The following is a 14,184-nucleotide window of genomic DNA, read 5'->3' on the forward strand; positions in this document are numbered from 1 at the left end:
AAGTATGAACCAAATCGGTTACCAATTTCAAGAGTTATCGTGCGGACAATTTTTCCGAACATTTTTGAACTTTTGTGGGGGAGGTACCGGAAGGAGTGGACCGATATAACCTATCTTCGAACTTAAACTAAGTTTGGACAAAATATTACGAAGTCCAAATTTTGGGCCGAATCAGTTGATCTGTTCGAGAGTTATCGTGCGCACCAGCCAGACAGACGGACGAACGGATATTGCTAATTCGACTCCAAATTGTCTGAAACGGATTTCTTCCAAACATACTTGGGGTCTAAAACCATTATTTCGATGAGGCACATTTTGACCGTATGAAAGTGTATATACCCTCGTTAGCATAAATGCTGAGGGTATAATTATATCCTCCATATTATGGTGGAGGGTATAAAACGTTTTTATCCTCATAAATATTTTCCCTTTTCGATATTTACCCTATTTTCCCTGTAGCGGGTCCCTTTAGATCTTATTAACAGTTCGACTAGATTCTTCTATATCCCTCCTAGTCCTTTGATCTTTACTCGCTTCACCATATTTGTCCGCCACTCACCACCACTTCCTTTCTTATCACTTTCCGGGATGAACTCAATGGCTCGGTGATCACTAAGTGAAGTAGAGTTCCACATGGCACTATAGCAAAAGAGAGATTTCTCAAATTATAATCTTAATACATACATACATCTCTTTTTCAGATCCGCTTATATTTCGATTTGTTTTCCATTTCACTTTCTTGTCACACCCCAAATTCAATACAAACAAACATTCGCAAATACTATCTGTACACGTATCACATTTTTATCAAAAATTATTTAACATTATACTACAAACGTTTATTACAAAAATAAAATAGCGATAAAACCAAACAAAAAAACATCCATTCATTATACAACAACAAGAAGGTGAACATAATATTTTAATCTATATCTAATTTACGGAATGAACCACTCGCACTACCGCCAAACAAATCGGAAACTTGATTTTCACCTTGACGCAATTTCTCATCAACACCGTACTGATCATCTTCATCGAAATAGGATTTGTAGCTCATCAGAAGTTTTTCATAATTCTTTTCGGATTCATCAAAACTGCTGTTGGTGCCACCATATTCTGCAGGTAAATATTCCTTGCCAATGGCCTGTTGTAAAGACTCCAAAGTGGGGTGGATATTGAGCTGAAAGATAAAAACACGAATAGAATCATTTTTCTTTTTTTACTGTCACAAGAATTCTCTCTTACCAATTCCTTTTGTTTCATAACATTGCGTATAAGACCCAAAATAATTTGTGCTTCCTTGGAGGCATTAACAATATGTGTACCCAGTAGATTTGTCGGTATACCATATTCCAAAACTGATGCCATTTGCCGGAACAATGTTGGTTCGAATTGTTTCAAAAATCCAAAGGGTATTTTTGAGAAATCAATGATTTCAATGACACCGCTAATGTTCCAATTATCATCGGTATTTGTTTCAATTTCACAGCGCATTATGTGAAAACGGAAGATGTCCTGTACGGTGTGAATGGCTGGATTGATGTTACCCATACGCATGAAATGTACACGGGGTCCTCCAGGCCCCTTGGGTTTGGGTAGTGTACAGAAAATGCTACAAAAGAAAGAAAAGAATATCAGGTTTAGGTTTCATATGTAGTCTCAGAGGATGGCTATACACTTCTTGTAAAACCCAATGTAGAACTATATAGATCGGTAAAAAAATTAATATCAAGTTGTCTCTCAAATCCTTTAGACTTGCTTCTATTGACATGGTCGATTCAGTTGTGAGCAATCCTTGGAAATTTACCATAAAATGATTTGGTTATAAATATTTGGGAATTTAAAGAAGGGCTCGGCCTTTCCTTATTCGTTGAGTCTTCTATACCATGCTCTTATCTACCTAGACCTTCAATTCCTTGTATTTTTGCCGAACATTTTTGAGATTAGCTTCCATTATTGAAGGTTAATTTTAAGTTGTGAATCAACAATACTTAAGAATTTTATTTTACATGTTTCGCACTTGGATATGTCTTCCTTATATCAGAGCGGAAAAGGTAAATAGGGCTCACTTTTTACAGTACAAAGCTGAGGAACTTGTGAGAGACGATTCCAATTCCCTGATACTAATTTCTCATAACATGGACAACCAATCCTGTTTTGTATGGAACTAAAACTGGTAGTAGTGTCGGCTACGAAGTCTGACCGAAGAATTTTCCCTATGAAAGATACATATGTGTATGAACATCTCTCAAAACTCTTACCAGGAGGGAAGTGAAATCCCTACATTAAATTTCTGAATTGGTGACAATGATATAAACTTGGAGACACTGAAAATGACTATAGGGAATTCGAGACTGCGTTGGACGACACATTTTATTTTCGTCTCAGTGCATATGTTCTCCATAGCAAGAGCAACGTTAAAATTGTGTAAAACTTATCGATGTTACGCCTCGTCTGCAGTGGCAGGTATCCATATAATAACGAACCATAATCCGTTTGGCATGGAAATAAAACTGGTAGAAGTGACCGGAGATTTTTTCCATGAAAGATACGCGTACATACACATGGTAACCCCCCTACCAGCAGAGAATTAAAACCCACATCATAATTGACTGCGGGATAGACTTGGGAGCTCTGTGGAGGGCAAGAAGTCCCTAAAAGCGCTCAAGGGAATTCAAAAGGGGTTCATCTCTTTTGAATAAATGTTACAGATCAGGTGAATCCGACTACATTCCGCCGACTCTGGATTTCAGTATAGCTGACGTAATCATTCCTGAAAGGTATGAGTGGGTGCAGGTTAGACCAATGTTAAAAATATAGATCTGTCTTAAAACCTTTTTTATTTTTAAATTTTGTTGGGTATCGGGACACAGCAATATTGAGGAAAATGAGAGCTTTAATGAGCCAGCAAGATAGGGTTCTCAATATTCCGATCTTTTGACTGAGGACTGTGGCAAACCACCACTCTGCTTCTTCCTTAACAAAGTCAATAAGTTCTATTGTGAGAAAACCGCAAGGATCTCGCTAGACGAATCTTGATGCAAGGTATCGAGCTCAATCTTTAGACCGAGAATAGCATCCGTACTCTCACGTAGAGATCAGAGTTACCGTAGAGTCATTATTGGTCACTGCCGTTTGAGATCTTGATGGTTATAGGGAGTGGGAGCATGCAATATTCAATATTACTGCAGGCTCTATGAAGACGAGGAAGAAGTCGACACGATAGGACCCCTTCTCTCTCGTTGCCCTTATTTTATGAATAAAATGCACAGGTCGCTTGGTGCCCACGAGATTGAATCTCTTTTTTACTGATATTTCATAGATCCTGCGGCTCTGTTAAAATACTGCAGGAGATTTAAATGGCTATGATGCGGGCCCATTTCGATCTTAACAAACGTTCAACAAATTTATTTTCCATCTTCCCTTACTCTTCAATCTATTCTCTTTCCACCCCTTACATTTCAATTTCCCCTCTTATATCTTTTTAGGAGGAACACAACGGATCGCTGGTCACTGAATGAAGAAAGCGGTGCATCATATAACTTCATACCATATCGTTGGCCACCCATATTGTACCAGAAACCTGTAAAGTTTATAGGGAATTTCCACTGCTGAACTTAGGCAAGGGTGCCAGCACATACGATCGTACAGGCCGATTTCCATCCTGTCACCAGTAGCAAAGAGCTGCGCATCCTATAACCTCATACTATATCGTTGGCCACCCATATTGTACCAGAAACCTGAAAAGTTTATAGGGAATCCCCACTGCCGAACCTAGGCACATTCGATCGTACAGGCCGATTTTCCTCCTGTCATCAGTAGAAAAGATTCTAAAGACACTACTCCTCTCAATGATGAGAAGCTGTTCCCTAGTTGCTCTGCATCAGTATGGATTCCGGAAAATGTCCAATACCGCAGCAGCATTATATGCACTACCCACCCACAATTCATTCACCGGCCACCAGTCACCAGTCTTTTACCAGAAAAAAACCTAAGTAAGAAATCTAACCGCTTATGTGCAAAGGGCTAAAGGCCCGTAGAGTAAAATGGTGACATCTCCTGAACTGTTCAACCTCTTCCCTTGTTAAATTACGCACCCTCTATGCGACAAAGAGATCGTAATGTATGCGGATGATTTTACTATTTGGGCTTCAGAACGTATTGTCGACGACATATGTGAATAGCAATGTAGGAATAGGAATATATATATATCCACCGTAAAATCTACTGGCACACTGTTCGCCACCTGGCTGGCTGACATGAGGTTCCCACTGAACATATTGCTGGATGGTGTTCTAATGCCGACTACCCTATGATATTGGATGTAACGTTTAATAGTATATTTAAGTCGTCCGCTTAATCCATGGCTATTAAATTATAGATAAGAAGTGCGAACATGGTCCTCAAGTTGCTGGTCGGAAGCACTTGGGGTGATGAAAAGAAACCTTGTGCACCTCATATAAAGCAAGAGACCGGTATGTAATAAGCGGTCCCAGTGTAGTATGCGCTACGCAGTGGCAGAAGTCCGTCCTGAGGAGTGCAACAGGGTCCTCCTCATAATACCAGTGGACCACTTTCAACAGAAGGCGAACATTTTACCGATGCATCATCACAACAAGATGTTGTCTATGCAGTAGCTTCTTGGATATTATCGCCGTGAGCATTCCTGAGCAGAATTCCCCCACCCATGCACGTCTCGAGAGATCTTTATGATCTAGAGAGGGGTTTCAAAGGTACAAGCTTGACATTCAACTGATGCAGTGGCACAGCGAATTCCAGGGTACAGTGTGAATGCTGTATTCGGATACCACCCCCATTCATCGAAGCAGAAGAAAGCCAGCTGTCAAGGGAAGCACGAGTGGTTTTAACTCAATTAATTCGTATTGGCCCCGAATATACAGCACGATATCAAACAACCAGGAATCGGAATCAACAACAATATCCTAATCCTAAGTTGAATGCATCAAGATCGATCTGAAAATTATAGGTTACCGATAAAATCACGATACTATATATATTACTGACGAGATGAAAAAGCCCACAACTGCGATTCTGCTATCAAATTGAATTCAAAAGAAATGTTCTTCGCATAGCCAAGTTATCCACCTACCCACTAGAAAAAAGTCTTAAATCCCGTCCGAAGGCCGACAATACGTGTGTTTCTACGCTAATGTCACTAGCTTCCGTCCTATTAACATTTCTGTCATTTCGGTAGGATAATGTGGGGGTGCCACCGTGGTGCAATGATATGCACACTCGCCTTGCACGCAGAAGGTCGTGGGTTCGATTCCCCGGCCAAGCAACATCAAAACAATTTTCAACGGTGGCAAAATACCCCTCAGTAATGTTGGCGGCATTTCCTTAGTATTTCAGCCATGTAAAACTTCTGTACAAGTGGTGTCTTTAGACACGCCGTTCGAACTCGGCGATAAACTGTAGTCCCATATCATTGAGCTAATATGAATCGATATGAGAGAAGTCTCCCTTGTCCCATCTGGGATGTTTGTGGAACAATTATTATATAATGTGGCTAAAACCTTCAAAATACCAAAAATTGTGAAGTACCGTTCTATGGGGGCTATATCAAAATCAAATACCGAAACATTTCTCGGAGAAATTTTTGTAGGCCCAAGGAAAACTAAATCAAATTTTCAGCCATTTCGGCCTGTGGCTAAAGTCTACAAAATACCGAAAATCAAGAGGTATCGTTCTATGAGGGCTATATACAAACGTGGACCTATACTGAACATTTTTTGGGGAAAGTTTTGTATCTCCACAGAAGACTAAATACCAAATTTCACCCATCTTGGTAAAAATAGTGTGTCTAAAACCTTCAAAATACAGAAAATCGGGATGTACGGTTCTATGGGGGGCTATATCAAAATATCTGGGGGAAAGTTTTACAGTCCCAAAGAAGACTAAAAACAAAATTTTAAACCTTCAAAATAACAAAACGGTACCTCCCGTTCTATGGGGGCTATATGAAGTCGTTGACCTATATCGACTGGGGAAAATTTGTATACCCCCAACGAAGCCTAAGTTCCAAATTTCAGACATTTCAGCGGGATATTGAGGCCACAACCTACAAAATACCGAAAATCGGAAGATCCCGTTCTATGGGGGCTATATCAAAACGTGAACCGCTATAGCCTATTATCAATACCAAAAATCCTATGAGTAATAGAAACTTCTATCTCAAATTATAAAGCTCTATTTTAAACAGACAGACGGACGGACATGGTTATGTCGACTTAGAATTTTGTGCCGATCAAGAATATATCGTCACCAAAAATGCTCGAAGACGAAACCCACACGCAAATCGAAATTCGTTTTTGATGGGATCTGGTACATAATGTTAAAATACATGCTCTGGCAAATTTTCAAGCTTCTACGTTCAAAAACAACTATCCTATTCATGAAATGCTATTTCGGAAAATGGGATAATATTGCAGATTTTGTTGTAATGACGGATCCCAAAACCAATCGTTTCCGCTGTTTTGGTTTCATTTATTACTCCCATTCGTATAGGATTGATAATATACCGAATACTCGCCCTCATAAGAATTACATATATTCCATAAAACAGTTTTTCATTTTATAACGTTTTTTCCTTCTCCTGTAAAGTTGTGATTTTGTGGGTTACGTCTTCGGGCATTTATGGTGACAATATGTGGATTTCCGACACTTTTTCAAAAAGTGGTTTTTGATTTTCTTTATATTTTGCTATGCTCATCAGCAAAGCATTTCAGTATATTTTTAGATTTTTTTTTAATATCGGTTCCAGAGATATCGTGTCTTGAAAAGTGGGCTTGAATAAAATTTTCGCGATTTAATATTTTAAAATAAATTTTTATCAATGATTGTACTCTTTGATTTGCTTAAAATGCTGTTGTATTAAACTACGATTAATTACAAAAAAATTAAGTCCTATTTTGTAGTGGGATTCGAATAATTAATCCCTCTGTTCCAGAACCTGCAAGAAGCTACTATTTTTTACTACGATAACATTTTTTCCTTTATGTTATCGGAAAAAATAGTAAAAATTAGTAGATTCTTGCAGTACTGGAACAAACCAAATATTTTTTTTTAATTTTTTAAGGCCCATACCTATATACGGACGTATACCCAGGGCGTGTGTGGTGAAAAAAGTAGAACACATGTATTCTTATGAGAACTACCGAAATACGTCGAGCGTATACTTTTTGTAAGTTGGAAAAGTTTAACTTAGACAGAAAGTTATTGTTTGTATGTGTGTGTGTTTTGTATTTTAAATACAAAAGCCCAACAAAACATGAAATAAAATTCATTGCAAAGGAAACTTATTTGTTTTACGAATGAAAACATTTAAGTAAGTTTCGGTCGCGGATTTTGTGTTTTAAATGTGATTTGGGACTCAACGTATTTGGGTAATACGGACGCCCAGAGAGCGTTGTTTTGGTAGGTTGGTGAAATATTTGTGTACGTCCCGTCGTTATTTAGGTTTAGCAGTAAAATTTGTCAATACAATTATTGCTCTGTTCCAGAACCTGCAAGAATCTACTAATTATACCCTCAGCCTTTAGGCTAAAGAGGGTATTTACACTTTGATACGAACAAAAATGTGCCTCATCGAAATAATGGTTTTAGACCCCACGTATGTTTGTACGATATCCGTTTCAGACAATTTTGAGTAGATCTAGCAATGTCCGTCCGGATCCGAACGGATCAATCGATTCGGTTCAAATTTTGGATATCGAAATATTTTATCCAGATTCGATTTAAGTTCGAAGATGGGCCATATAGGTCCACTCCTTCAGGTACCTGCCCCACAAATGTTCAAAAATTGTCGCAAAATTTGTGGACACGATAACTCTTGTAGGGAATAACCGATTTGATCCATACTTTGCACATCGTGTAATTTCTACCAAACTTAGATGAGGTTCCAATATGGTTCCAATCGGTCCACGCCTTCGGTTACCTCCCACATAAAATTTCGGAAAAGTTCAGTTTAGGAACTGGTCTCGAATCGCTTTCATTTTGGTTTACGCAAGTTGTATTCGCTGTCTTCTATACGACGCTGTAAGTTTCATTAGGGGCAAGTCCATACTTCCTGAGAAAATAGCCTGAAAGTTACAAAAAACCCTATGACACCGTGTGTAGTGGTTGGAGCGCAAGATAACTCTCGAACGGATGAACCGATTCGGTCCAAAATTTGGCTTTCGTAATATTTTGACCAAACTTAGTTCAAGTTCAAAGATGGATTATATCGGTCCACTCCTTCCGGTACCTCCCCCACAAAATTCGAAAATGTTCGGAAAATTTGTGCGTACGATAGGGAAGGGAGTAACCGATTTGGTCCATACTTTGCACATTATGAAATTTCTACCAGACTTAGATGAGGTTCCAATATGGACTCAATCGCTAAACTCCTTCGAGTACCTCCCACACAAAATTTCGAAAAAGTTCAGTTTAGGACCTGCTCTCGAATCGCCTTGGTTTTTGTTGTAACATATTGTATTCACTGTCCTCTATACGAAGGTACAAGTTTCCTCAGAGGCAAGTCCATACTTCCTGAAAAAATAGCCTGAAAGTTGAAAAACAAACCCTATGACACCATGTTTATGGGTGGAAGCGCAAGATAATCCTCGAACGGAAATGCCGATTCCGCCCAAAATTTGGCCTTCGTAATATTGTTCTCAAACTTACTTTAAGTTCGTAGATTAGCCATATCGGTCCACTGCTTCAGGTACCTACCCCACAAAAGTTCAAAAATATTCGGAAAAATTGTGCGCACGATAACTCTTGATGGGAGTGACAGATTTGGTCCATACTTTACACATTCTCATAATATCAACCAGATATAGATCAGGTTCGAATATGAACTATATTTGTCCACTCCATCCCGTACCTCCCACACAAAATTTTGAATAAGTTCACTTTAAGACCTGCTATTGAATCACTTTGATTTTTGTTGAAGCAACTTACATTCGCTGCCTCAATTACGATGGTACAAGTTGTTTCAGGGGCAAGTCCATACTTCTTGAGAAAGCAGCCCGAAGGGTGTAAAAACCCCCTATGGCACCCCCATGGTCTATGTCGGTCCATTCCTTTAAGTACCTTCTCCGCAAAATTTTTGAACTTTAATCCTAATCAACATTTTTGTCGGTTCATACGACCAAAATTTTGAAACCTCCTAAATACATACGTTTTTTGTGAAAAAAGTGTTTCAATTTGCACAGGCTGAGAGTATATCTCTGTCGGCAAAGCCGACTGACAATTTTCCCTTTATGTTATCGAGGAAAATAGTAAACATTAGTAGATTCTTGCAGTTTGGAACAGACCATATTTCATTATACCAGTTGGTATGTTCCAGAACTGCAAGAATCTACTAATTTTTACTATTTTTTCGATAACATAAAGGGAAAAATGTTATCGGAGTAAAAAATTGTAGCTTCTTGCAGGTTCTGGAACAGAGTAAGTGTGAAATATTTGTTATTTTAACCATTGTTTACACATGCCAGTTCGGAAAACTCAATAGACACACTTTTTTACTACCACATTTACATTTTTTTTTATATTTTTTTTTCTATTTGAACCATTATTAAATTAGTTATGAGTATTTCCTTGCATATAGTTTTTAAAGAATTCGACTTTTTCAAGGCGCGATATCTCTGGAACCGCTAGTCAAAAATATACTGAAATGTTTTGCTGATGAGCAGCATCACCACAGCAAAAAAGGAAATTAAAAACCATTTTTTCAAAAAGTGTGCCATTTCACTCAGAAATCCCCATTTGTACCTACTTTATAGGGTCTACGACGAATACTTCGATGTGCTCAAACGGAATGACAAAATTAGTTATAACCTCATATTATGGTGGAAAGGTGGACAAGTTTACGATTTCATATATGTAGTTCGAGATTCTCACAAATATGTAAAGATTCTTATGGGTCTTCTGCTGATACAAAATTTTTAGAAGTTTTCAACAGGGTTGTTGTACATTTAAATTATACTGCATTTATTAAATACTAAAGGCAATTCCACTGAATATCCCCCTTATGGATGTTAACGCCCCAATAAGCTCTAATGTAAACATGTCTTTGGTTACAAACTCATAGCTTTGTTTGGTATTACACTGTGCAACAGTTTGGAGCCAATCGCGTGCAAACAACTTCTGTCCAGAATTTTATGAAAGTAGAGGACCAATAGGCAAAAACCATATTTGGGTTTTGTTTTCTTAGATCGGGTTCGGTTTTTATGGCCTCATCTAAACATGGTTAAAGATCGAATTTTTAAAACAAATCGGTGCTGTATGTCTGAAACCAATACGAATCTTGTCTTGACATCTGCAGCAAACTTGTAGATAAGAGCAAGAAGAAAATATTTGGAGGAATAGTGAATTCGAAAAACTGCATTTATTGCATCAAATTTTATAATATATCTAAAAATTCTATAATTTGTGTATATTTCGCAGCGTATCTCCCAACATGTTAAATTCTTCTTAATGTTACCTTTTGGGAAAATATTCTCTGGAATGTAATACACAACTCTTCAGAACATTATTTTGTTGTAAAATGCCTCTATCGCCTTGTTTATAGCAATTTTTTCAACAAAAATTTGGCAAATATTTCTATAATTCATTGAAATCCCCAACATGAGAATAAACAGCCTGTGTGAACATTGTTTGAAATAAGTTTTGCAAAAGGTATGTTATGAAATACCCCTTAAACAACGTGAAATAGCCATTTTAGAGTTTCAGAATGTTCTGAAGAATTGATGGTCACATTATTTGGAACATTTTTAGAATTGTTACTTGTTTCTACTCCCAACAGTTTAGTTGTTACTGCCTAGAATTTCAGAATTTATGTAAACTTTTCTATATTTTAACGAGTTTGATGCGCTAGATGCAGCTTTTCCTAATTCCTCTTTTTGACACATAATTTCTACTACTTAGGGCTACAATATTGCTGAAGACTGCAAAGCAAAATTCTTATTAGTTTCGGAGATAAAGGTCCGATCACTGGAATAAAGGCTAATTTTAGGTCGGTTTAGATGAGGCCATAAAATCTAAACCCGATCTAAGAACACAAAACCCAATTAAGGTTTTTGTAGTCTCAATATGTACTTTCAGAAAATGCCCATTAGAAGTTGTTTGCATTTCCAGTGTTGCACAGTGTTATTATAAAACCTCTTTTGTGAAATCTATCTATGCACCTACGTTTTAACTTTCTATGGTGATATCTATGTATGTATGTATACACACATACATTTTAGCCTTCCGAACTTATCACAAATTCACCTGCCTTCATTTGTTAACCTGACTACAAAACATGATTAATGTGATCCGATAAAACTTTTAGGCAAACAATACAAGTTTCATCACAACTTTTAAATACTCTGCACAAATTATTCAAATTGCCATTGGTCAGTTACAGAATTTTAATCGAGCAATTATAAAATATTTCATCAATCACTAATCTAACTGCACTTGAACTTCATAGACCCACTCATTATCATATTCACCACCACTTGTTAATTGCTTACTCACCCCGATCTTGCAATATCGATAATCTTATCATCAATGCGTCTGGATTTAATCAAATCTTTAGCCGATGACTTATACGTGTAGAAGTAATCAATGCGTTTCTTGGCCATTTCCAGACTGTATTTGCAGAAACGTAAAAATGCAATTAAAAATTGATCATCTGTGCGGGCTTTTAAATGAGGTTCCTTTTTAATCCATTCCCGTAAAGCTTCCAAATCAGAAGGAATCCGCGATTTAACTTCATTTAAATCTTTGCGGGCAATTTCTTCTAGTTCAGGATTTAGGGGTCTTAGTTGAGCCATGTCGAGTTCTTTTTTTTTGCGGAGAACTTTTCGCGCACTTGTGAAAATCCGAATTGTAACTGTTTTCACTTCAAAAACTCTTGAATCTAGAAAGTGTTTTCAGCGTTAGCGGCGGCAGGTTTCGGTGGTTTTTGCGGAGGAGATAGAGCCTCTTATGGTACCTACATACATACATTGTTATTAGACATTGTGACACATATGTATGTAGCGACACATGTACATATGTATCAGCCGTACGTACATAAATACAAACATTCATTCCTTTAACGCTATTTAAATTGATAAGATATTGTCGCTGTCCGATTAATGAGTATCGAAACAAACAACAAATAAAATAAAAAAAGAAATATTCATTTATGTTTATCGTATATTTTTACTGTTACACTGGAGAAAATAGAGGGTGAAGTCAGGTTTATGAAATCTAGGGGATTTCAGCAGTCAATTCTTACACCCACATCAAAGTCTCCGAGTTTTAATTAAGTCGGAAATCCTAAGGAAAATTACCGACACTACGCTGAGAATTTTAAAAATCGCCGATATTCTTTCCAGGGATTTTTTTTTTTCTGGGAAAAACGTATAGGTTAAGCACAGTGGCGCCCAACGTACATTGAAACATAATTCATCATATCTAAAGGCCTCGATACATAAGCAGCTGGCTTTCTTGCTTCAGTTACACTGATGGAAATATACGGTGAGATTTAAAGGACCCATTGATATGCCTAAGAGTATGTTTACATTTAGGAAATCCAGGAAACTTCAGCAATCAATTCCTTTGAGCATGCGTCTCAAACTCTCGTCAGAGATATGGCCGATATTACCTGAGAATTCTAACAACAGCCCATATTCTTTTCAGAGATATTACCTGTGAAAACCGTCTAAGCTAACCACAGTGGCGCCCAACGTATTCTGAAACAGAATTCATCTTGTCTTTCCTTTTTGAATTACCCCCAGTTTATGTATTTCGAAACGAAAATGTGTGCGCATGAAACACACCCAAACTTTAGTTTTTGAAATTTTATTGCCTTTGCTTTTACTTCAAAACAAAAAACAAATTTGAAAAACACACTCAAATTTGGTAGTCTTTCTTGCGCATTCATTTTCTTATCGACATACATGAACAGGCTGTTAAAATTATTGAGGATATTCCAAGTTATCGTTGAGAAATTGAAAAATTAGGGATATGGCCATCGTCTACAACGCTTCTTCGTAGGTCTGCGGGTTTTTGCTAATAAAAATATATTTTGTATCACATAATTCAAGGGAGTTAGAACAGATGCCTCTAAAAGAATAAAGAGCAAGTACGACATAATTCAAATGTGGTACCGACTATCGTTATACCCTTAGCAGGAATGTCAAGATACATCAGGTATCTTCGCCTTTAAAGCCTCGCCGGCTGTCTTTCTTGCGGTTTTATTTAAGATTTTTGTGGGTAGGTGAAAGTATAAAGGCGAAGGTACAAAAGAAGCTTCTCAGGGAAATCTAGTTCGAAATGAAACTGGCTCGGTCTTATTTATTATTTTATCAGAAATGAAGCGGAGCAAAAAATTCCGCCTTTATACTTTCACCTATCCAAAAACCTTAAATAAAACCTTTCTTCGTCAAAAATGTTCCCAAACATTTCTCTCAGTGTCTTTCTCAGTGGACATATGCTCATATGCTCGAAAATGTGTGATTACACCTGCCATGGTCTGACAACTGGGGTCCATAAAAATTACTTATTTTGTGCCGTTTTTTGTTGTCTAACATGACATACAAAATGAGCGTTTTTATCTTTTCATATTCGAATGAACCCGACGACACACACACACAAATAACTGAGAATTTGTTTATAAAGGTTGTATATTGATTGTTAGCATTTATGAGTGATTAGATCGGCATACATACGAGTACTATAAACAAACATTCATACATATGAAGCATTACTATGCCAAAAAATGCCTATCCAGCTTGCTTGGGAATATTGCGGTATTGCGTCAGGTGTTTTTGTTGCGAAAAGTATCTCAGAATTTTGTGAAAATTTGGGAAACAGTGGGTTCAAAAGTAAATAAAGATGAACGAAACTAAAAATATATTTTTAGAATTACTTCTACAACTTCTTGGGAGGGCCTTGTATAACCTAGAATGACCTTAGATACATATGGATTTTTATATGCATTTTGGGTACCACCGTGGTGCAATGGTATGCACGCCCGTCTTGCATACAGAAGGTCAACATCAAAAATTTTTCAGCGGTGGCAAAATACACCTCAGTACTCGTAATGGTGGCGGGTGATGTAGGGGATGAATGATACCAAGCAACGGTCTTGACCGGCTTTAACATGGCAAAGCCCAGGATTTATCTTGGTCCCTTTTTTATCTC

The 14,184-nt window shown here is 37.4% G+C and overlaps 1 protein-coding gene across 1 annotated transcript; it reads right to left on the minus strand.

The window, feature by feature from the left end:
- Nucleotides 1-801: 801 nt before the first annotated feature.
- On the minus strand, nucleotides 802-11,916 carry LOC141386594 (clavesin-2). Its single transcript, XM_073955444.1, has 3 exons — nucleotides 11,527-11,916; nucleotides 1,246-1,612; nucleotides 802-1,180 (listed from the first exon to the last, which is right to left on the minus strand). Exons 1-3 carry the CDS (start codon nucleotides 11,823-11,825, stop codon nucleotides 923-925), a joined length of 924 nt encoding a protein of 307 aa, XP_073811545.1. The 5' UTR covers nucleotides 11,826-11,916; the 3' UTR covers nucleotides 802-922.
- Nucleotides 11,917-14,184: the final 2,268 nt, after the last annotated feature.

The sequence above is a fragment of the Musca autumnalis genome, unplaced genomic scaffold (assembly GCF_047663935.1).
Source record: "Musca autumnalis isolate F117 unplaced genomic scaffold, ASM4766393v1 scaffold_5, whole genome shotgun sequence".
Classification (NCBI taxonomy): Eukaryota; Metazoa; Arthropoda; class Insecta; order Diptera; family Muscidae; genus Musca; species Musca autumnalis.